Genomic DNA, 22370 nt, shown 5'->3' with positions numbered 1-22370 from the left:
CACACTCGGTCACATGTGGACTTGATGTCAAAGGCTGTCACTCTCACCTCACCGTCTGGAATTCAGCTCTTGTGTCCATGTTTAAACCAAGGCTGTAATGAGGTCAGGAGCTGAGTGGCAAAACTGGGCGTCACTGAGCAGGTGCTGCTGGATAGCGCTGTTGGTGACACTTTCCATCACTTTACTGATGATTGAGACTAAACTATTCAGGTGCTAATTGGCTGGGTTATTTTTGTGTACAGGATGCAAGTAGGCACATTTCCATGTCAGGTTGGTGTCAGTGTTATGGCTCTGCTGTAACAGCTTCTCTGGGGCTTGGCAAGTTTTGGAATAGAAATCTTCAGTACTGTTTCCAACAGGGCCCATAGCCTTTGCATTATCCAATGCTTCCAATTGTTTCTTGATATCACATGGATAGAATTGAATTGGCTGAAAGACTGGTATCTGTGAATCAGGGTACATCAGCAGGAGACAGAGATGGATCGTCCACTTGGCACTTCTGGCTGAAGATTGCTGTGAATTCTTCAGCCTTTTCTTTTCCACTTATGTACTGAGCTCCTCCCTCATTGAGGTTATGTATGGAACTTCCTCTTCCTCCCGTTCGTTAGGCCATAACGTATCAGCCAGGATTGAATAGACTTCATCAATGAAATGGCAAAATTCTACTCCTATCTCTTATGGCCCTATATCTATAGTCTTATGGATATTTTAGTTTTAGGTATGCCTGGTGCTGCTTCTGGCATGCCCTCCCGCACTCGCCATTGAACAAGTATTGATCTCCTGGCTTGATGGTAATGGTTGAGTGGGGGATATGCCGGGTCATGAGGTTACAGATTGGGCTGGAGTACAATTCTGCTGCTGTTGGTGGCCCAAAGTGCCTCAAGGATGCCCAGCCTTGAGTTGCTAGATCTGTGTGAAGTCTGTCCCATTTAGCGCAGAGATAATGCCACACAACACGATGGCTGTTATTTTCATGTGAAGGTCAGACTTTGTCTCCACAAGGACTATGTGTTGGTTATCCTTACTGATTCTGATATGGACAGATGCATCTGCACCCAGCAATTGATGAAGATAAAGTTAAGAATAACATAACGGTGAACATTGCACTTCCCTACTCAGAACACATTTTGCAATCTTGCCACCCTTAATGCTTCTTACATGTGTTGTGCAACATGGAGGAGTACAGATTCATCAGTCAAGGGAGCACGGTACATGGTAATCAGCAGGAGGCTTCTTTGTCCATGTTTAACCTGATGCTTTATGGGGTCCAGAGTCAACCTTGAGGATACCCAGTACAACGCCATCCTGACTGATGGTGATGTGTGGGTCATTGTAAAGCATGATTCTGTAAGTGTGACTATATCAGGCTTTTGTTTGACTAAACTGGGAGAGCTGTCTCACAGACTTGATTGGCCCACAGATGTTAGTGAGGAAAACTTTGCAGCGTCAACAGATTTGTTTTTGCCATTGCAATTGACCACCATTGCCAGGTGGTCCTTCTGGTTTTATTTTTAGAACAGAGAACAGTACAGCATAGGAATGGCATAAGTGTAGCCTAACCAAAGACTTATAAAGCTGCAACATAACATGCTGACTCTTGTATTCAATTTCCCAATAATGGCAAGCATGCCATATGCCTTCTTTTCAACCCTACCTATGTGTGAGGCCACTTTCAGAGAGCTATGGACTTGAAGTCGCTGTGGATCCTATGCATCTTAGTCTTCTGAATGAGCCTACCATGACAGACCTTGTCAAAAGCCTGACTACAATCTGATAGACAACATCCACTGCTCTACCCTCATTGATCACCTTTGTCATGATTGTGACAACTGAGTGACTTGCTAGAGATTGTAGGAACTGCTGATGCTGGAGAATCTGAGACAACAAGGTGTAGAGCAGCAGGCCAAGCAGCATCAGAGGGGCAGGAAAGCTAACATTTTGGGTCTGGACCCTTCTTCAGAAATGCATGACCACTATTAGAATCTTAATTCAAATTCATCTGCCATGGTGAGACCAGGTCCCCTAGAACATTACCTGAAATTTAGGATTAATAGTCCAGCAATAATACTTCAAGGCCATGCCTCTCTCTATTAGTTAACCCAGTCAATTTACTCCAGTCCCCTCCATCACCAAGGTTATTAGTTGAGGAAACTGTGCATCAATTCACAGTAGTAAGCAATGTGAGCTGAAATAAAGAACTGTATGTGTTTTACAATCATATCATAGAAGCCCTACAGTGTGGAAACAGGCCCTTCGGCCCAACAAGTTTGCACTGACCCTAAGAGCATCCCACCCAGACCTATCCCTCATAATCCACCAAATCTACACATCCCTGAACACTATGGGCAATTCAGCAATTTAACCTGCACATCTTTGCTCTGTGGGAGGAAACCCACGCGAGAGAGGGAGAATGTGCAACCTCCACACAGACAGGTCCCTAGCAGCAGTGCGCAGTGCTAACCACTGAGCTACCATAGTCCCCGAGGGCTCTCGCCATGACTGGGAAGAACAATCCTTAGTGGTGATCTCCGGTGACGTGGGAATCGAACCCACAGCGTTAGCTTTTCTCAGCATCGCAAGCCAGCCGTCCAACCAACTGCGCTAACTGATCCCCTCACAGATCCTGTGAAAAGTATAGATCAAATAAATTGTCCCGTCAGTATCCAACATATTCTCTTTTCACCTGCGGGATAAGGCTGTAATTTTTTGTGAGAATTCGGGTTGATGTAATTCCTTTGCACGGGTGATTGGTGTGTGTGTGTGTAGGATTGGGACTGTGAGCTGAAGGGTCCTCCAGCGTGCTTTATGTTTTGAACCGGCCGATCTGCTGGCCACTATTTGTGGAGGGTTGACAACAGTGAAACCTATTCCGCAAGCAATAGAAAACCTGACACTTGCCCGCAATTACTCCCGCCGCAGAAATCTCATTTCTGGAAGTTTGGAAACAGCCATCTTCAAATATTCCATTCGGTTTAATGTCACCTTTTCAAACAGCTTTAGGTGCCTCATCAGTGATTTTTTTCAGGGGCTTCAGGACTGAGACATCAGCCAAGAATGGAAAGCAGCAACAAAAAAAACCCCAGAGCTGTCAGCTTTTCATTTGACTTTTACGCAGGAAACAACAGGTTGCTGCGCAAACTAAAAATACGCCGAGTTGCCGCCAGCTGACAATAGACTGAGCTGCGTTAGAGATTGCTGCTATTGGCTTGTAGTTATAAATCAGGAAGTGTCAGTGCACAAATTCTTACACATAAGGCTGGAGGACAATGTTCCGTTCTTTACTCAGTGTTGGTTCATAGCCAGGTACCAGACTAGGCTGGCAGCGAGAGATCCGCCAGAATTTGCTCCTTGCGCCGTTGACATGAGGAGCTCAGGTAGGAGCGGGGTTACGGAATAATTCCCCGGTTTTTCTTGTTTGATGCATTGCCCTTGCTGAGTGACCAGGACTGTTTCTCACTCTGCACCTAGGCGGATCTGATATTCACTTGTATAGCTGCATCTCAGACCCATCGATGCTGTTTAAATGAAAAATTGTATCATTATGCAAAAATGATACTTGTTAATTTTATAGATAATGGGTAACTACACTGAATCCGAAAAGATTCTCTTAGGAATCCATGCACTAAGTGGTGAATGCTCAGGCCACTTTTGAAAAGAAAATGAATCGCTAATGTTTTTGTTGAGATTCCTAAATACAATTAACATCATACATTCTGACAGTTCTTCTGAAGTTACTTTGAAGTTCTGTCGTCGCCAAAATCTTTGGTTAAGAGATATTTTTCATAGAGGGACAGTCTCATCATACAGACAAAGGCCAACAGCATTGATGTCTGAACAGTAGCCACGTTTAAACTGAATGAGCAACAACGTTTAAGAGAAATAAAATTAGCAGAAGGCGAGAGCTATAAGCGTTAGGTATGGCTGAAGGGCTGGAGGCTGTGTTGCAGCCGGAACGCATAGAATGGTCAGGCCTGTGTTAGCGTGGTAAGATGTCGCTTAAGACCTCATCCAAGTCCCTTGGTTCTTGATGACGCTAAACAATGATCTTTGAGGATTGAGTCTGCTCCTATGGTTTGAGTAAGACTGTTGATTCTGTATTTCATTAGTTATTGAGACTGGCCTGTGGTGTTTGTGAGTTGGCTTAATGTATATGATGAAGTTGATTCATGGTCATAGAGTCATAGTGTTATACCCTTCAGTCCAACTCGTCCATGTGGACCTAAACTGATCAAGTCCCGTTTGCCAGCATTTGGCTCATATCCCTCTAAACACTTTCCGTTCGTCTACCCATCCACACCATTTAAATGTTATATTTTACCAGCCTCAACCACCTTCTCTGGCAGTTTGTTCCATACATGCACCACCCTCTGCATGTCAGGTCCCTTTTAATCTTCTCTCTCTCACCTTAAACCTCTGCCCTTTATCTTTGCATTCTCCACTCTGGGGAAAAGACTTGGCTATTCACCTTATCCATGCCCTTCATGATGTTAGAAACCTTTATAAGGTCACCCTTCAGCCATCCCTGTGCTCCAGCCTAGTCAACATCTCTCTATGGCTCAAACTCTCCAACACTGGCAACATCCCTGTGAAGCTTTTCTGAAACATTTATTTATTTATTTATTTCAGATGTACTCTTGTTTTAAAGAGAATTTCTCCCTCATTGAGTTGCAATCACTCCCAGGTCAGGTTTCACATTATTTGGATCAGTGTTTAAAGGAGGAATTTCACAGGTGAAACCATTTTTAATTAACCCCTCAATATGAGAAAACAGCAGATTTTATAGAGGTATTCGAGTCATGAGATATCTGGACAAAGATTAAAAACTCTTTCTTTGCATTAGTGAAAGGATTGAGTGCTATGTAGCACAAATTAGTAATCATTAATAAAAGAAACAAAAGCAAAAAAAAACATTTTCGTGTAGAGTGTATTTGGAACAGGAATGCAGCACCCGGCAGAATGGTGGAAGCAGCTTCACTTGAAGCATGTGAGAGTGAATTCAATCTTTATCCAAAAAGGAAACATTTGCAGAGCGATATGGAAAAGCAAGGGAGTAGCACCAGGTGAATTGCTTCTCCATTGGCCAGCACAGACATAATGGGTCAAATGGCCAGCTCCCGTTACTGTTTTGTGCTTTTAACAGTGGCCCTTAGCTGGTGCACTTTGGGGTTCTCAGTGTCTAGTTCTGACAGATGTAATGCCCAGAGGGCAAGAAGAGATGGATCTGGATCCCTTTTTTTGAAAACTTTAATTTGTTTGGTAATAATCTGATTATTGCTGGAAAGAAAAGACACATTTTAGCAAAACTTTTCACCTTGTGCTCCTCAGGATAATTAACAACAAATACTTATGTAAGGGGAAAAAATAACAGTTTTAATAGTTTTAACTTAAAGAAATTTTCAACTTAAAACTCCTCTCCTTTTATTTCTGTTTTTCTTTGATTTGATTGCACATATCTGTGAACGTGTGTCCCAAGCTGTCTCCCTAGGTATTGCATTTGGTCATAAGTGCTACTTTGTTTTGTCCTAAAAAAATTGCTGTGGATCATTCTTAAATTGGATTTTGCAAACTAGATTTGGATAAATAAGCCACTACCTATTTATGTTGAAAATGGAAAAGAAAATTTAAAACCAACTCTTGTTTTGGACAGAAGAGAACAATAGAAATGATTCAATTCCTTGTGTCCCTTTGTCTGTAACAGAATATATTAATAATTGCCCCATCACTAACTTTAAGAATTAGTTATTTCTCAAAATAGCTTCTGCCATTTACCAAGGGTTCACTGAATAAATTTAATATCTGTCGTACCGTTAAATACTGAACAAAGAAATACTCCTCCCTGTGTTTACATGATATAATTTTAGTTTTACTAAGTAATTTAAGTTATTATGCTTATAAAAGGCACATTTTTCTTACATAAAGTCTGTGTGCCAAGTATCAGTAATTGTGCAGCAATCATTGAGAATAAGTATCAGTTGGTTCAATTGGTAACACTGTTATCTTTGAATCAGGAGAGTGTGGTTCTGCTATGAAGACTGCTTTGTGAGCAGCTTCCTTTCTGATTAAATGCTCAGATGTCATGTGATGGTTGTAAAAGTTCGCGTAGCAATGTACGCAGAAACACAAGGAGCTAATATCTGCCCCTCATCTGAAAATGTACGCAAGAATTTGGTTAAACCAACCATACCCTAGTTATTGATCCTCCAATTGACCTCTCAGAACTGATCTTGCAACAAAACAGCACTCCCTCAGGACTGACCCTCCACCAATGCAGTGCTAATTCAGTATTAACGATCTGACAATGCAGCACTCCCACAGTACTGATCCTCCAACAACACACTGTTCCCTCCACACAGTGCACCACTCCCTCAGCAATGATCCTCCAACAATACAGCATGGCATTTCCTTAGCCCTGACTTTCTGACAGTGTAGCGCTCCCTCAGTACTGGCTCTCCAACACTGCAGTGCTACCTTAGCACTACCCCTCTGACAGTGAAATGCTCCCTTAATCCTAACCGTCAAATGGTGCAGCTCATTTCAACAGTGCAGCATTCCCTCCATATTAACGCTCTGACAACACAGTTCTCCCTCAATACTGACCCTCCGATAATGCAGTCCTCCCTTAACGTTGACCGTCTGACTGTGTGGTGCTCTATCAATACTAATCCTCCTACAGTGTGGCGATTCCCCAGTATTGACCCTCCAATAGTGCAGCATTCCATTGCTCTGACTTCTGACTGTGTTGTGTTCCATGGTTCCAGAGCATGATTTTGGTTTATGATGAAACGTCTAGGGTGGGATTTAACCATTCCCTCCTGACTTGGTGAGGAGAATGACACCAACTGACCCACAGCTGACACTCATGGGAGAATCATCTTTTCATGAGTTATGTGCCAAGTAAGAGCCTATGGTCCTGATTAGGGAGTTTAAGGTGAGGGAACCCCCAAGGGGCTAATACCCCTCATATGATATAATTCCCTCTGCAGTCTGAGAGGGAGAAACTTGTCTCAGATGTAATGGTATTACAGTTGAGTAAAGGTGACTATAAAGATATGAGAGAGGAGCTGGCCTTGATTAGAAGTGCAGCTGAACTAGGGAAGATGGTGGAGCAGCAATGGCAGAAGTTTCCATTGGTAAGTCAGGAGGCAGAGTAGAAGTGCATCTCAAGAAAAAAGAAACATACTAAGAGGAGGACAAAGCAGCTGTGGCTCACAAGGAAAGCCAAGGACAGCATGAAAGCAAAAGCATACAGTGTGAAGATTAGGGGGAAGCCAAAGGATTGGGAAGCCTTAAAAAGCTCACAGAGGACAACTGAAAAGCAATAAGATAGTAAAAGTATCTGGTGGCTATTCCTCTCTCATACAGATATTCAGGTTTTGGAACTGTGGAAGGGGATAGCCTGTCCAAGGAGAACAGAAGGGGCAGTCTGTTGCTGGACTCTTGGAATGATTCTCATGTTAGGCAGCATTTGACAAGATTTAATAGAAGCATTGTTATAAGGGACTCTCCTGTCAGGGGCATAGACAGGTGATTCTGTGGCAGTGAGCGTAAATTTAAAATGGTTTGTTTCATTCCTGGTGCTAGGATTAAGGATGTCTCTCAATGTTTCAAACATATTGTTGAAGGTGAGATGGGGAAGCCAGAAAGTTTTGTACAGATTGGTAGGAATGACATTCTTAGGGGAAAAAAATTAAAGTAGTATAGAGTGAATTTAAGAGGTTAGATAGAAGATTAAAGGTTGTAATAATGGGGGATTTTAATTTTCCAAACATTGACTGGGGTTACCATAGTGTTAAAGGTTTGGATGGTGAAGAATTTGTCAAATGTATTCAAGAAAAATTTCTTTACGTATATATGGACTCTCCTACTTGAAAAAAATCAAAAATAGACCTTCTGGGCAATAAGGCAGGGCAGGTGCCTGAAGTAAAAGTGGGAGATCACTTTAAGTCCAGCAATCATCATTCAATTAGTTTCAAAATGGTTATGGGAAAGGATAAGCCTTCCATAAAAGTTAAAAGTTTTAATATGAGTAAGGCAAGTTTTAACGGTATGAGACAAGAACTTTCAAAAGTTGGTTGGAGTAGACTGCTCAGAGGTAAAATGACGTCTGACAAATGGGAAGCATTCAAGGGTGTGATGATGAGAGTACAGAGGTATTTTGTTCCTGTTAGAGTGAAGGGTAAGACATAATGGGAACTGCATATGCTGGAGAATCCGAGATAACAAAGTGTGGAGCTGGATGAACACAGCAGGCCAAGCAGCATCTCAGGAGCACAAAAGCTGATGTTTCGGGACTAGACCCTTCTTCAGAAATGGGAGAGGGGAAGGGGGTTCTGAAAAAAATAGGGAGAGAGGGGGAGGCGGATAGAAGTTGGATAGAGGAGAAGATAAGTGGAGAGGAGACAGACAGGTCAAAGAGGTGGGGGTGGAGCCAGTAAGGGTGAGTTTAGGTGGGGAGGTAGGGAGAAGATAGGTCAGTCCAGGGAGGACAGACAGGTCAAGGGGGTGGGATGAGGCTGGTAGGTTGGAGATGGAGTGGGGCTTGAGGTGGATGGAGGGGATAGGCAGCATGCCTTGTGCTGTTTTTATTAAAATGCTTACCTACAGCCTTTATTGAACCAGGGTTGATCTCCTGACTTTATAGTAGTGGGAAAATGGGAGATGCACCAGACCCTGAATTTACAGATTTTACATAAATACACTCCTGCCCCTGCTGCTGGCACACAGTGCCCAGTGGATAGCTGATGTGAGTAAACTTCGTATGGTCAGGAAAGAGAGATCACATTCAGACTGAGACATTGACCAACTGAATATTTAGTTGAGGGTTTTTAGAGAAGTGTGTGAGTTCAGTGCAAAGGGAAGAGGTGCTTTGTTCTTGCGTTTTTGGTTCGTAGTTTGTAAGTGGTAAGATTAAGGAGGAATGGATGAGTAAAGATATTGAGGTTCTAGTCAAGAATAAAAGAGAATCTTATTTTAGATATGGATAACTTGGTTCAATTGAATGTATTAATCAATGTAAAGAGTGTAGGGCATTCTAAATATAGAAATCAGGAGGCAAAGGTGAGTTATGAGATAGCATTGGCTAATACAATTAAGAGTAATCCAAACAGATTCTACAAATATGTTAAGAGCAAGAGAATACCTAGAGAGAGGGTAGGGCATCTTAAGGATCAAGGAGGTCATGTTTGTGTTGAACCCCAGGAGATGGGAGAGATACTAAATGCATATTTCATGTCAGTTTTTGCTGTGAAGAAAGAAACCGGTTCTAGAGAATGCAGAGAAATAAACTTTGATGGTTTTTAACAGTTCAACATTATAGAAGAGGAAGTTCAGGAAGTCTTAAAGAATATAAAGGTGGGTAAATCTCCCAGACCTGATCTAATGTATCCAGAACTTTGTGGAAAGTAAGGGAAGAAATTGTGAGACCTGTTGCAGAAATATTTGCATCATCTATAATGTTGGGTGAGGTGCCTGATGACTGGAGGGTGGCTAATGTTGTATCTTTGTTTAAGAAAGGTTGTAAGGAGAAATGAAGGAATAATAGACCTGTGAGTCTGACTTTGGTTGTGGGTAAATTGTTGAAGGTGATTATGAACGTTCATGTTTATGGACATTTAGAGATGCAAAAATTGATTAGGGATTGTCAGCATGGTTTGGTGTGAGGAAAATCATGTCTCACAAACTTGATTGAAAAATTTGAGGAAATTGCCAAAAAGGTTGATGATGGCAGAGCAGTACATGTTGTTTATTTGGATTTTAGTAAAGCCTTTGACAAGGTTCTCCATGGTAAACTAATTAGTAAAGTTAGATCACATGGGAATCAGAATGAGCTTGCCAATTGGGTACATAATTAGCTTAATTTCAGGAGGCAGAGAGTAATAGTGGAAGGTTGCTTTTCAGACTGGAAACCTGTGATCAGCGGTGTTCCACAGGGACCCATTCTGGGTCTTTTTTTGTTTGTCATTTATATCAATGATTTGGATGAGAATAAAGAGTCATGGTAAGTAAGTTTGTGGACAACACCAAAATTGGTGGCAGTAGACTGTGAGGAAGGTTTTCTTAGATTATGAAGGGGTCTTGATCAAATGGGTCAATGGGCTGAAAAATGGCAGCTGCAGTTCAATCTGAATAAGTACAAGGTATTGCATCTTGGTACAACAAACAGAGGTAGGGGGTTATACAATTAATGGCAGAGCTGTGGGTAGTGTAGTAGAACAGAGGGACCTAGGGGTTCAGGTACATAATTCTTTGAAGTTTGCATCACACATAATTAGGGCAGTTTAATAAGGCACTTGGCACACTTGCCTTCATTGCTCAGTCCTCTGAGTTTAGGAGTTGGGACATGATGTTGTGGTTAGTAAGACCTCTTTTGGAATACTGTGTCCAGTTCTGGTCGCCTAGTTAGGAAGGATATTATCAGGCTGGAGAGCGTTCAGAAGATATTAATCAGGATGTTGCCAGGTATGGAAGATTTGACTTATCAAGAAAGGCTTGATAGGCTGGGACTTTTTTCACTGGAGCATAGGATGTTGAGCAGCGACCTGACAGAAGTTTATAAAATAATGAGAGATATAGATCGAGTTAAAGGCAGTTCTGTTTTCCCTGGGATGGGAAATTTCAAGACTAGGGGGCACATTTTTAAGGTGAGAGGAGAGAGAGTTTAAAAAGCCATAAGAGGAATTTTTTTTTACGCAGAGTGTGGTTTGCACATGGAATGAACTTCCTGAGGAAGTGGTGGATGTGGGTACAATTACAAATTTTCAAAGACCTTTGGATAGATACATGAATAGGAAAGGCTGAGAGGGATATGGACAAGGAGCGGGCAGGTGGGACTAGTTTAGTTGGGGATTATGTTCGAGTGGACTGGTTGGACCGAAGGGTCTGGTTCCACGCTGTATGATTCTATGAGTCAACATATAAGGTAAGAGAGAAACAAAAATGAAAATAAGGCTGGAGAAGTATAACGGGGAACAACAAAATGATGGATAAGTATTTTGCGAGGCTGGATGAACACAGCAGGCCAAGCAGCATCTCAGGAGCACAAAAGCTGACGTTTCGGGCCTAGACCCTTCATCAGACAGGGGGATGGGGAGAGGGAACTGGAATAAATAGGGAGAGAGGGGGAGGTGGACCGAAGATGGAGAGTAAAGAAGATAGGTGGAGAGAGTACAGGTGGGGAGGTAGGGAGGGGATAGGTCAGTCCGGGGAAGACGGACAGGTCAAGGAGGTGGGATGAGGTTAGTAGGTAGATGGGGGTGCGGCTTGGGGTGGGAGGAAGGGATGGGTGAGAGGAAGAACCGGTTAGGGAGGCAGAGACAGGTTGGACTGGTTTTGGGATGCAGTGGGTTGGGGGGGGAAGAGCTGGGCTGGTTGTGTGGTGCAGTGGGGGAGGGGACGAACTGGGCTGGTTTAGGGATGCAGTAGGGGAAGGGGAGATTTTGAAACTGGTGAAGTCCACATTGATACCATTAGGCTGCAGGGTTCCCAGGCGGAATATGAGTTGCTGTTCCTGCAACCTTCGGGTGGCATCATTGTGGCAGTGCAGGAGGCCCATGATGGACATGTCATCTAGAGTATGGGAGGGGGAGTGGAAATGGTTTGCGACTGGGAGGTGTAGTTGTTTGTTGCGAACTGAGCGGAGGTGTTCTGCAAAGCGATCTCCAAGCCTCCGCTTGGTTTCCCCAATGTAGAGGAAGCCACACTGGGTACAATGGATGCAGTATACCACATTGGCAGATGTGCAGGTGAACCTCTGCTTAATGTGGAATGTCATCTTGGGGCCTGGGATAGGGGTGAGGGAGGAGGTGTGGGGGCAAGTGTAGCATTTCCTGCGGTTGCAGGGGAAGGTGCCGGGTGTGGTGGGGTTGGAGGGCAGTGTGGAGTGAACAAGGGAGTGACGGAGAGAGTGGTCTCTCCGGAAAGCAGACAGGGGTGGGGATGGAAAAATGTCTTGGGTGGTGGGGTCGGATTGTAAATGGCGAAAGTGTCGGAGGATGATGCGTTGTATCTGGAGGTTGGTAGGGTGGTGTGTGAGAACGAGGGGGATCCTCTTTGGGCGGTTGTGGCGGGGGCGGGGTGTGAGGGATGTGTTGCGGGAAATACGGGAGACGCGGTCAAGGGCGTTCTCGATCACTGTGGGGGGAAAGTTGTGGTCCTTGAAGAACTTGGACATCTGGGATGTGCGGGAGTGGAATGTCTTATTGTGGGAGCAGATGCGGCGGAGGCGGAGGAATTGGGAATAGGGGATGGAATTTTTGCAGGAGGGTGGGTGGGAGGAGGTGTATTCTAGGTAGCTGTGGGAGTCGGTGGGCTTGAAATGGACATCAGTTACAAGCTAGACTGAGAGGTCCAGGAAGGTGAGGGATGTGCTGGAGATGGCCCAGGTGAACTGAAGGTTGGGGTGGAAGGTATTGGTGAAGTGGATGAACTGTTCGAGCTCCTCTGGGGAGCAAGAGGCGACGCCGATACGGTCATCAATGTACCGGAGGAAGAGGTGGGGTTTGGGGCCTGTGTAGGTGCGGAAGAGGGACTGTTCCACGTAACCTACAAAGAGGCAGGCATAGCTGGGGCCCATGCGGGTGCCCATGGCCACCCCCTTAGTCTGTAGGAAGTGGGAGGAGTCAAAAGAGAAGTTGTTGAGTGTGAGGACGAGTTCAGCTAGGCGGATGAGAGTGTCGGTGGAGGGGGACTGGTCGGGCCTGCGGGACAGGAAGAAGCGGAGGGCCTTGAGGCCATCTGCATGCGGAATGCAGGTGTATAGGGACTGGACGTCCATGGTGAATATGAGGTGTTGGGGCCAGGGAATTGGAAGTCCTGGAGGAGGTGGAGGGCGTGGGTGGTGTCACGGACGTAGGTGGGGAGTTCCTGGACCAAAGGGGAGAAAATGGAGTCCAGATAGGTGGAGATGAGTTCGGTGGGACAGGAGCAGGCTGAGACGATGGGTCGACCAGGGCAGGCAGGTTTGTGGATTTTGGGAAGGAGATAGAAATGGGCCGTGCGGGGTTGGGGAACAATGAGGTTGGAGGCTGTGGGTGGGAGGTCCCCTGAGGTGATGAGGTCGTGAATGGTGTTGGAGATGATGGTTTGGTGCTCGGGTGTGGGGTCATGATCGAGGGGGCGGTAGGAGGTGGTGTCGGAGAGTTGGCGTCTGGCCTCGGCGATGTAGAAGTCAGTGCACCACCCTTGTCTGCGGGTTTGATGGTGAGGTTGGGGTTGGAGCGGAGGGAGCGGAGGGCTGCCCGTTCTGCAGGGGAGAGGTTGGAGTGGGTGAGAGGGGTGGAGAGGTTGAGGCGGTTAATGTCTCGACGGCAGTTGGAGATGAAGAGGTTGAGGGAGGGTAGGAGGCCTGGGGGTGGTGTCCAGGAGGAGGACTTGTGTTGGAAGAGGGTGAAGGGGTCAGTGGAAGGAGGGTTGGGTTCCCGGTTGAAGAAGTAGGCATGGAGGCGAAGACGGCAGAAAAAAACCAACCTCCGGATACAACGCATCACCCTCCGACACTTTCGCCATTTACAATCCGACCCCACCACCCAAGACATTTTTCCATCCCCACCCCTGTCTGCTTTCCAGAGAGACCACTCTCTCCGTCACTCCCTTGTTCGCTCCACACTGCCCTCCAACCCCACCACACCCGGCACCTTCCCCTGCAACCGCAGGAAATGCTACACTTGCCCCCACACCTCCTCCCTCACCCCTATCCCAGGCCCAAAGATGACATTCCACATTAAGCAGAGGTTCACCTGCACATCTGCCAATGTGGTATACTGCATCCACTGTACCCGGTGCGGCTTCCTCTACATTGGGGAAACCAAGCGGAGGCTTGGAGACCGCTTTGCAGAACACCTCCGCTCAGTTCGCAACAAACAACTGCACCTCCCAGTCGCAAACCATTTCCACTCCCCCTCCCATTCTCTAGATGACATGTCCATCATGGGCCTCCTGCACTGCCACAATGATGCCACCCGGAGGTTGCAGGAACAGCAACTCATATTCCGCCTGGGAACCCTGCAGCCTAATGGTATCAATGTGGACTTCACCAGTTTCAAAATCTCTCCTTCCCCTACTGCATCCCTAAACCAGCCCAGTTCGTCCCCTCCCCCTACTGCACCACACAACCAGCCCAGCTCTTCCCCCCCAACCCACTGCATCCCAAAACCAGTCCAACCTGTCTCTGCCTCCCTAACCGGTTCTTCCTCTCACCCATCCCTTCCTCCCACCCCAAGCCGCACCCCCATCTACCTACTAACCTCATCCCACCTCCTTGACCTGTCCGTCTTCCCCGGACTGACCTATCCCCTCCCTACCTCCCCACCTATACTCTCTCCACCTATCTTCTTTACTCTCCATCTTCGGTCCGCCTCCCCCTCTCTCCCTATTTATTCCAGTTCCCTCCCCCCATCCCCCTCTCTGATGAAGGGTCTAGGCCCGAAACGTCAGCTTTTGTGCTCCTGAGATGCTGCTTGGCCTGCTGTGTTCATCCAGCCTCACATTTTATTATCTTGGAATTCTCCAGCATCTGCAGTTCCCATTATCTCTGATAAGTATTTTGCATCAGTTTTCAGAGTGAAAGATACCAACAGCTTACCAGAACTTTAAGAAGGGCAGGGGACAGAGATGTGTGCAGCGGTTATCAAGGTGCTGGGGACTCTGAAAGCTCTTTCAGGTGGACTGAAAGAGTCTCAACAAGATATCTGAGGAGATTGTGGAAACATTGGTGGTGATCTTTCAGGAGCCACAAGAGTGACAGAATCCCAGAGGACTGGAAAAGTCTAATGTAACACCTTGTTTAAGAAGGGAGGAAGGCAGAAGAGGGGAAATTATAGGCCAGTTAGCCTGACCTTGGTCATTGGTAAGATTTTAGAGTCATTATGAAGGTTGAGGTTGTGGATTACTCGGAAGTGCATGGTAAAATAGGACTGAGTTAGAACAGCTTCGCCAAGGAAAGGTCGTGCCTGACAAATGTGTTAGAATTCTTTTGAGGAGGTAACTTGCAAGTTAGAGACAGGAGAGCCAGTGGATGTGATCAGTTTGAATTTCCAGAAGCTCTTTAACAAGGTGTCGCATAGAAGGCTGCTAAATAAGATGAGAGCCCAGGGTGTGAGGGGCAAGCTATTGGCACACCTTGAGGATTGGCTGACTGGCAGAAAGCAGAAAGTGAGCATAAAGGGGTCTTTTCAGGATGGCAGCAGTGACTGGTGGAGTTTGCAGGGGTCAGCTTTGGGGCCACAACTATTCATGTTATACATGAACAATCTGGATGAAGGAACTGAGTGCATTGTTGCTGAGTTTGCAGATGAGACAAAGATAGATGGAGGGCCAGGTGATGTTCAGGAGGCGAGGAGGCTGCAGAAGGACTTGGTCAGGCTAGGAGAGTGGACAAAGAAGTGGTAGATGGACTACAATGTAGGAAGGTGTGAGGACATCACTTGTTTGGAAGAGAAGAAGCTTAGAATATTTTCTAAATGGGGAAAGGCTTTGGAAATCTGAAGCACAAAGGGATTTAGGAATTCTTGTTCATAATTTTCTTCATGTTAACATGCAAGCTCAGAAGACAATGAGGAAGGCAATTACAATCTGAGCATTCATTTCTAGAGGGCTGGAATATAAGTGTGGTATATATTGCTGAGGCTGTATAAGGCCCTGGCCAGACTGCAATTTGAAGATCGTGAGCAATTTTGGGCTTCATATCTAAGGAAAGATGTGTTGACTTTGGAGGTGGGTGCAGAGAGATTTACAAGAATGATCCTGGGGAGGAAAGGCCTGTCACATAAGGAGCAGTTGAGGACTCAGGATCTGTACTGAGTGGAGTTTAGAAAGATGAGGTGGGGATTTGATTGAAACTTACAGAACACTGAGAGACCTGGAGAAAGTGTTTCCACTAGTAGGAGAGACAAGGACCTGAGGGCACAGCCCCAGAGTGAAAGAAGGACCCTTTTGAACTGCGATGAGGAGGACTTTATTCAGCCAGATGGTAGTGAATCTGTGGAACTCATTTCAGCAGAAGGCTGTGGAGGCCAAATTAATGAGTATATTTAATACGGAGTGGGACAGATTCTTGATTGATAAAGGGATCAAGGTTATAGGGAGTTGGCAGAAGACTGGGCTTGAGAAACTTATCAGCCATGATTGAATGGTGGAGCAGATTTGATGGGACAAGAGACTTAATTGTGCTCCTTTTATCTTATGGTCTATTTGCAACAGAATGTAAGTTATTACCAACATTAAACTGTACTTACTTTCTTTTTAATTAAAGAAGCCTCAAGCAGAGACCTAGTGATCCTGTATGAAGAGGAGGCAGAAGAGTGGAGTGCATATTTGAAACAGATTTTCCTGGACCAATTAAATCCAGAAAGTATCCACTGCTTTAAAATTGGATGTCTCAATGACCTGAAAATTGCAACTCCCAAGCTGGCTGCCTACAGATGCAAGTTGCTGGTGCTCACTCCTGGTTTCCTAACTGCACTGACAATCCCAAAGAGAATCCACCTCAGTAAGATTTTGCAAGCTTCTGATGAAGTGGTGCTGCTTCTCTGTGGAGTACCGAATTCCGATGAACTCTACCAGCTGGTGTCTATACCGAGAGGGATCTGTGAGCTCTCGAGCGATCAGGATGCTCAAGACTATCAGTCTGCTGTCATCAGCATCCTCAATTCAGGTGAAGTCATGAAGTTTTGGAATTTTGAATTGTTAAATCTTTATATTCGATGATGTTTTCTCAATTCTTACACCCTGGAGGCTAATTTCAGACCTTCAAAGAAAAGTAGCAAGTGTTTAACAAAGAAAGATAATATAAAGAATGGACATTTTGTTTTATTCATTTGTGGGATGTGGGCATCATTGGGCTGGGTCCAGCATTTATTTCCCATCCCTGGTACAGACATAATTGGATGAATGGCATCTTCTATGTTCTATCATTCTGACCCTCGGTACTGTTTTAGAAACATTGTAAAATAACAGAAGTTTACAGAACAATAGAGTTTTTGGCCCATCACAGCTGTGCCAATTCTTTGCAAATGTGCATGGAAATTAATTCCACTGTTGTGCTCTTTACCAAATCCCTGAATTTTCCACCACTTCAAAGAATCACAAAGAATTTCCTTCAAAAGTTGCAAAACTCTACTCATCATCTGTTCCTTGTGCAAAACTATTTGAGTGCCCTATTAATGCTCTGCATTGTCCATTTGCCCCAACTCCAAACTCAGCCCTCATTCCATCACCGACAATGTAAATAGTGATCCCCTCCTCAAAACTGTCTGTGTTCGGACAGTCCAGGAGCAATCCTTCTCCTTTGACTAACTTTGAATATACAGAATTATCCAGCCTTCATCAAAGAAACAGGCCATTTAGCCCAATCAATCATTGTTGGTGTTTATGCTCCAAATATCTCTTCTTATGGCTCAGTGTTAATTCTTGTTGGGTGACGCTTATGAATTGAAGTGTCAAGTTTTACAACATTAAGGGCACAAACTGAGTGCCATCTATGGCATCCCTGCTCATTCTCAAAAGTAAGTTTGAATTTGTAATGATCGAGTGAACCTTTACTGCTCAAGAACTAATTAAATATGAACATGACCAGAGAATGAAAACAAAAAAAATGCAGGAAATCATCAACTTGAAACACTAACTTTGTTTCTGTCTGCAGATGCTTCTTGAACTGCCAAACATTTGCAGCATTTCATTTTTATTTTCGATTTCCAGCATCCACATTATTTAGCTTTTCCGGGGGATTTCAGCACAAACTGTTTTGTAGTGTGTATGGGAGATTGTCTCCAGCTACACTTTTCTGTATTTCTAGATGAACTTAAAAGTCTTATTTTGAGATGTTGCTGATACAAAGCAGCACATTGGCATATGAAGTATAGAAATGAATAAATGAGGTTTTGACAGAGACGTAATTCCTGTTGCTCCTAAAGCCAGACTGAAAATAACATGTATCTCCACCACAATTTTATAAGAACTTACTTACCAACTGAATTAGCCCTACCCTTAGGTCATACATTGTCAGAATTTGGTCTGTGTTGCATATGAGATCTTTAGTGTGTGTCTCTCACTGGCGCTAGAGACACCAATGCTTGTATCTCATCTCACACACTGTCCTCAACTCTGACCATCAAGGATTGATCCTCTCAACATCTGATCAAATTGATCACTTTGAAGGGAAAGCCAGTTCCAGTGTGTGGAGTTGTAGTACTGTTTCTCTTCTTTGCCACACCTACCATTGTGGACGATAGGGAGTAAAGACTTGGAGGAATACACTTCTTCAAAAAAAGGGGAACAGAGGAGGGAAACAGCAAAATGACGTGTTGTAAACAAACTTACCTTACTCTGGGCTTCTGACTGTTACAATGAGTTATTTTTACTATGGCTACTGATTTTACTATGAGGATTGACACAGTGGAAAGTGATCTTCAGCAGTGTTGTATTTATGGTTTAGGTGGTTACTGAAATTCATACTTTTGGGCGTAGTCTCCTGAAGACCAAGGCCAAACACCAAAAGTTTCATTAACGTGCAGAACCGTGATAAACCAGGTCAAAACCAGACCTAGATACTCTTTATCTTTTTCCGAAATAAAAACAGAATACTGCAGACTCTGGAAATATGAAATAGAAACAGAAAATGGTAGAGAAACTCAGCAGGTCTGGCAGCACCTGTAGAGAGAGAAACTGAGGGCTGAATCTTGTAGGGTCAAAATGACGAAGACTATGGTGAGACTTGTGGCAGAATTGGACAAGAAATCTGGTGAGACTGATGTAAACATTGGCATCATTTCTTTCTACTTTCTATGCTTATAACAAATGGTGTGGCAAGTCTGCTAAGATGTGGCTGGAAGGAATCAGATGTCACAGACATGTAGGGACTGTACGTAGTTAATGAGGCCAGTTTGGCAGGTAGCAGTGAGAAACCTTGAAGGATCTCATGGCAGAAATCCCTCCATTAAAATACAACACAATTCGGAATTAGCCAAGAAAATGTTACATTCAGTCCCGAATTAACGTTTCAAGTCAGAACCTCTGAAGAAAAGTTTTATCAGACTTGATACCCTAAGTCTGTTTCTCACTCAGTTCTTAATCTAGAAATTGCCTTAATTCTGATTGAGCCATTCATCTTCATAGCATATATCTTGATTCACAAAGCTCTATCTGGAGAAAATTATGAAGTAAATTTATTTGGATGGCATGGGCTACGAATTGTCCCCTTGACTCTAGCAGAAGAATAATTTAGGAAGGAGGAGGCAATTCAGCCTCTCAAACTTGTCTTTTTATTTAGCTAGATCATGGCTGAACTGTATCTTCAGTCCCAATACTTGACCAGTTTCTCTACTGATCTTAAATGGTTCAAATAAATTCATCATAATCTTTGAAAAATTCATGTAATAGGAGCAGTAGGATGAACATTCAACTGATTGAGTCTGCCCTGCCACTCAGTGCCATCAGGTCTGATCATCAACCAACTCTCCAACTTCCTTTGATTCCCTGAAGGATCAAAAATCTGTCTGTCTCACCCCTAAATACATTTGCAAATATTTCCAAAGATTCACAACACTTTCAGTGAAGAAATTCACCCCCTTTCAGTCTGAAAATGTTTGGCTCCTTGGTTCTGAGACTGTCCCCAGTGCTTTAAATTCCCGAGCTGGAAAACAACCTGAAAACAGAGAAAACGAGAAGGTCTTCTGACAGTAAAAATCATACACCTCTAAACCAATCTTCATGACATTTTTTGTCCCAAAAAGTATTTTCAAAGTCCAGTTACTGATTTAGGAAATGCGGCAGCCAAGATGCACACAAAAACATTTCACAAAGGCTGATAAAATAATAATCAAGTCACCTCTTAGCTTGATTGTGGTTGAAGAATAGATGTCAGGCAAAACATTTCTGCTCCCCGTTCAAATTATTTTTATGAAGCATTAAACTAACCTCAGAAATCATAAGGTGCCTCAAAATAACATTTGAGACATTGCAATTCTCCCTCAGCACTGACCCTCCGACAGTGCGGCACTCCCTCAGCACTGACCCTCCGACAGTGCGGCACCCCCTCAGCACTGACCCTCCCACAGTGCGGCACACCCTCAGCACTGACCCTCCGACAGTGCGGCGCTCCCTCAGCACTGACCCTCCGACAGTGCGGCGCTCCCTCAGCACTGACCCTCCGACAGTGCGGCGCTCCCTCGGCACTGACCCTCAGACAGTGCGACGCTCCCTCGGCACTGACCCTCAGACAGTGCGACGCTCCCTCGGCACTGACCCTCAGACAGTGCGGCGCTCCCTCGGCACTGACCCTCAGACAGTGCGGCGCTCCCTCGGCACTGACCCTCAGACAGTGCGGCGCTCCCTCGGCACTGACCCTCAGACAGTGCGGCGCTCCCTCGGCACTGACCCTCAGACAGTGCGGCGCTCCCTCGGCACTGACCCTCAGACAGTGCGGCGCACCCTCGGCACTGACCCTCCGACAGTGCGGCACCCCCTCGGCACTGACCCTCAGACAGTGCGGCGCTCCCTCAGCACAGACCCTCAGACAGTGCGGCGCACCCTCAGCACTGACCCTCTGACAGTGTAGCACTCAATACTGCACTGGGAGGGTCACAATGGATAGTTAATGCTTAAATGCTAAATTTTACATGTGTTGCTGAAACAGAGCCAGATGTCTGGAAATGATGAGCTTGTAACAGCCAGACAATGAGGCCCTACTGCACCAGACAGTGACACACACATCCTGTCAACCAAGAAGTGAAAAGTAGCACCTGATTCCAAGGAGAAAGTGCTACCCTGGGTCATGGCTGGGCAGTCAATGTTACATCCAGTAAGCATGCACCCTGTATCAGTTCCCTCTCCACCACCACCCCCTCCACCTGCTAACTGGGGAATTGAAACAGGAAGTCATTTGTTTCTGACCTGCTGCTGTTTAAAAAGCATACTCCTAATATTTAAATAATGTTTGTATTATCAGTGAGCCATGGTACTGAAGGCTGAGCTCTCTGACCTTGACAAGTTATTAACATATGCTTTTTAGACTAACAAATTAGTGCAATTGCAATCCGTGTGGGATAAAGAAAACTGTCTTAGTATTATTATCAATTAATTTATCCAAATACTGCATGAGTGATGAAAAAGAGAACAATTATCCCCTGTTATGATCACAAAGCAGGAAATTGATTACATTGGTCTGATGACCAGGTTAAACCTGTCTGGCTATCAACTATGGTATGAATAAATAAATTCAATTTATTCATAATGACTCTGATTTTATAGTCCATTATGCTCGAACAACAGAGGAATTTACTCTGTTTACGGAAGTGATCTCTGAACAGAAACTGAGGGCTTTGCATTTTGTCACTCTGTTTACAGTGGATAATTAATATTACTGCTGCCATTGCATTGATTTCTAGAAGAATCTTTTATAGTTAATTCGAAGGAAACAGGCAAAAAGTTGGGACATTCAGTCCCTCAGCATTGTTCCAGCATTCAATTAGATCATGACTGATCTATATCTTAACGTGGTCTGGATTCTATAGTCCTTGATACTCCTTACCCAATGTAATCTGTCAGTTTCAATTTAGAAGTTACCAACTGACGTCAAATCATACCAGTGTTTTGGGAGAGAGAGTTCCTGATTTCCATTCCCTGCTGTGTGCTTCTGGTGCCACCCACCAATGGCCTGGCTCTAAGTTTAATGTTCTTCCCCTTGTTCTAGACTCCTCCACAGAGAAGTTTCTCTCCATCCATCCATCGATTCCTTCATTCATACTAAACTCTTAGATTATGCTTCAATCTTCCAACCCTGAGGGAATATAAACCCAGTCTGAACACACTGTCTTTGTAATTTGCCCTGTTTATCCTCGGTTTGATTCTGGTGCGTTGTGCTGAAACTCCTGTTTGGCCAACATCTCCTTCCTCAGGAGCAGTGTCCAAAACTGTACATTTCCCTCCTGATGGGTACAGACCCAAGTTTTACTGACTGCAGTCTAGTTTGTATAATTAATGCCAATTTCATTATAATACAAATTCTATACTCTATTACATTGTTTGTAAAGTACAGAGCTACCATTTCATTCACTGATGTTTTTACAGACTGTAATTAATTCAAGGAATTGAGATAATGCATAAACTGAAATAGTCAAAGAAAAAGAAAAAAGGTATTCATGCCAGCCCCTTTATATTCTGAGTATGCACATAATCACTTCTTCACCACTTAATTAGTTTAAAAGTGCAGTCAGGGTTGCTGTGTGCACAAGATTTAATGGTCAGCAAATGAATGAACAGCATGTGACTTTAACTGATGAAGACATAGCGATGGGTGATTCTTACCCATATTTAAATAAACATGAAAAAAGTCCATTTTAATCCCAGCATCAGATAAATGCATTCATTGTTTTCACTTA

General features: G+C 44.4%; 1 protein-coding gene across 3 annotated transcripts in view; it reads left to right on the top strand.

Moving 5' to 3' along the window:
- The first annotated feature begins 3172 nt into the window (after positions 1-3172).
- LOC125456430 (B-cell scaffold protein with ankyrin repeats-like) overlaps positions 3173-22370 on the top strand; it is a 247585-nt gene continuing 228387 nt past the window's right edge. For 2 of the 3 annotated variants that reach the window (XM_059646955.1, XM_059646930.1), the window contains exons 1-2: positions 3174-3374; positions 16247-16648. In XM_059646955.1, the coding sequence (XP_059502938.1) occupies positions 3362-3374; positions 16247-16648 (415 nt within the window). In that variant the 5' untranslated portion in view covers positions 3174-3361. Of the gene's footprint in view, positions 3375-16246; positions 16649-22370 lie in introns of all 3 variants that reach the window. The other variant, XM_059646916.1, reaches the window with a different exon arrangement.

This window comes from Stegostoma tigrinum, chromosome 1 (genome assembly GCF_030684315.1).
Source record: "Stegostoma tigrinum isolate sSteTig4 chromosome 1, sSteTig4.hap1, whole genome shotgun sequence".
Lineage (NCBI taxonomy): Eukaryota > Metazoa > Chordata > Chondrichthyes > Orectolobiformes > Stegostomatidae > Stegostoma > Stegostoma tigrinum.
This window is presented reverse-complemented; position numbering and strand designations above follow the sequence as displayed.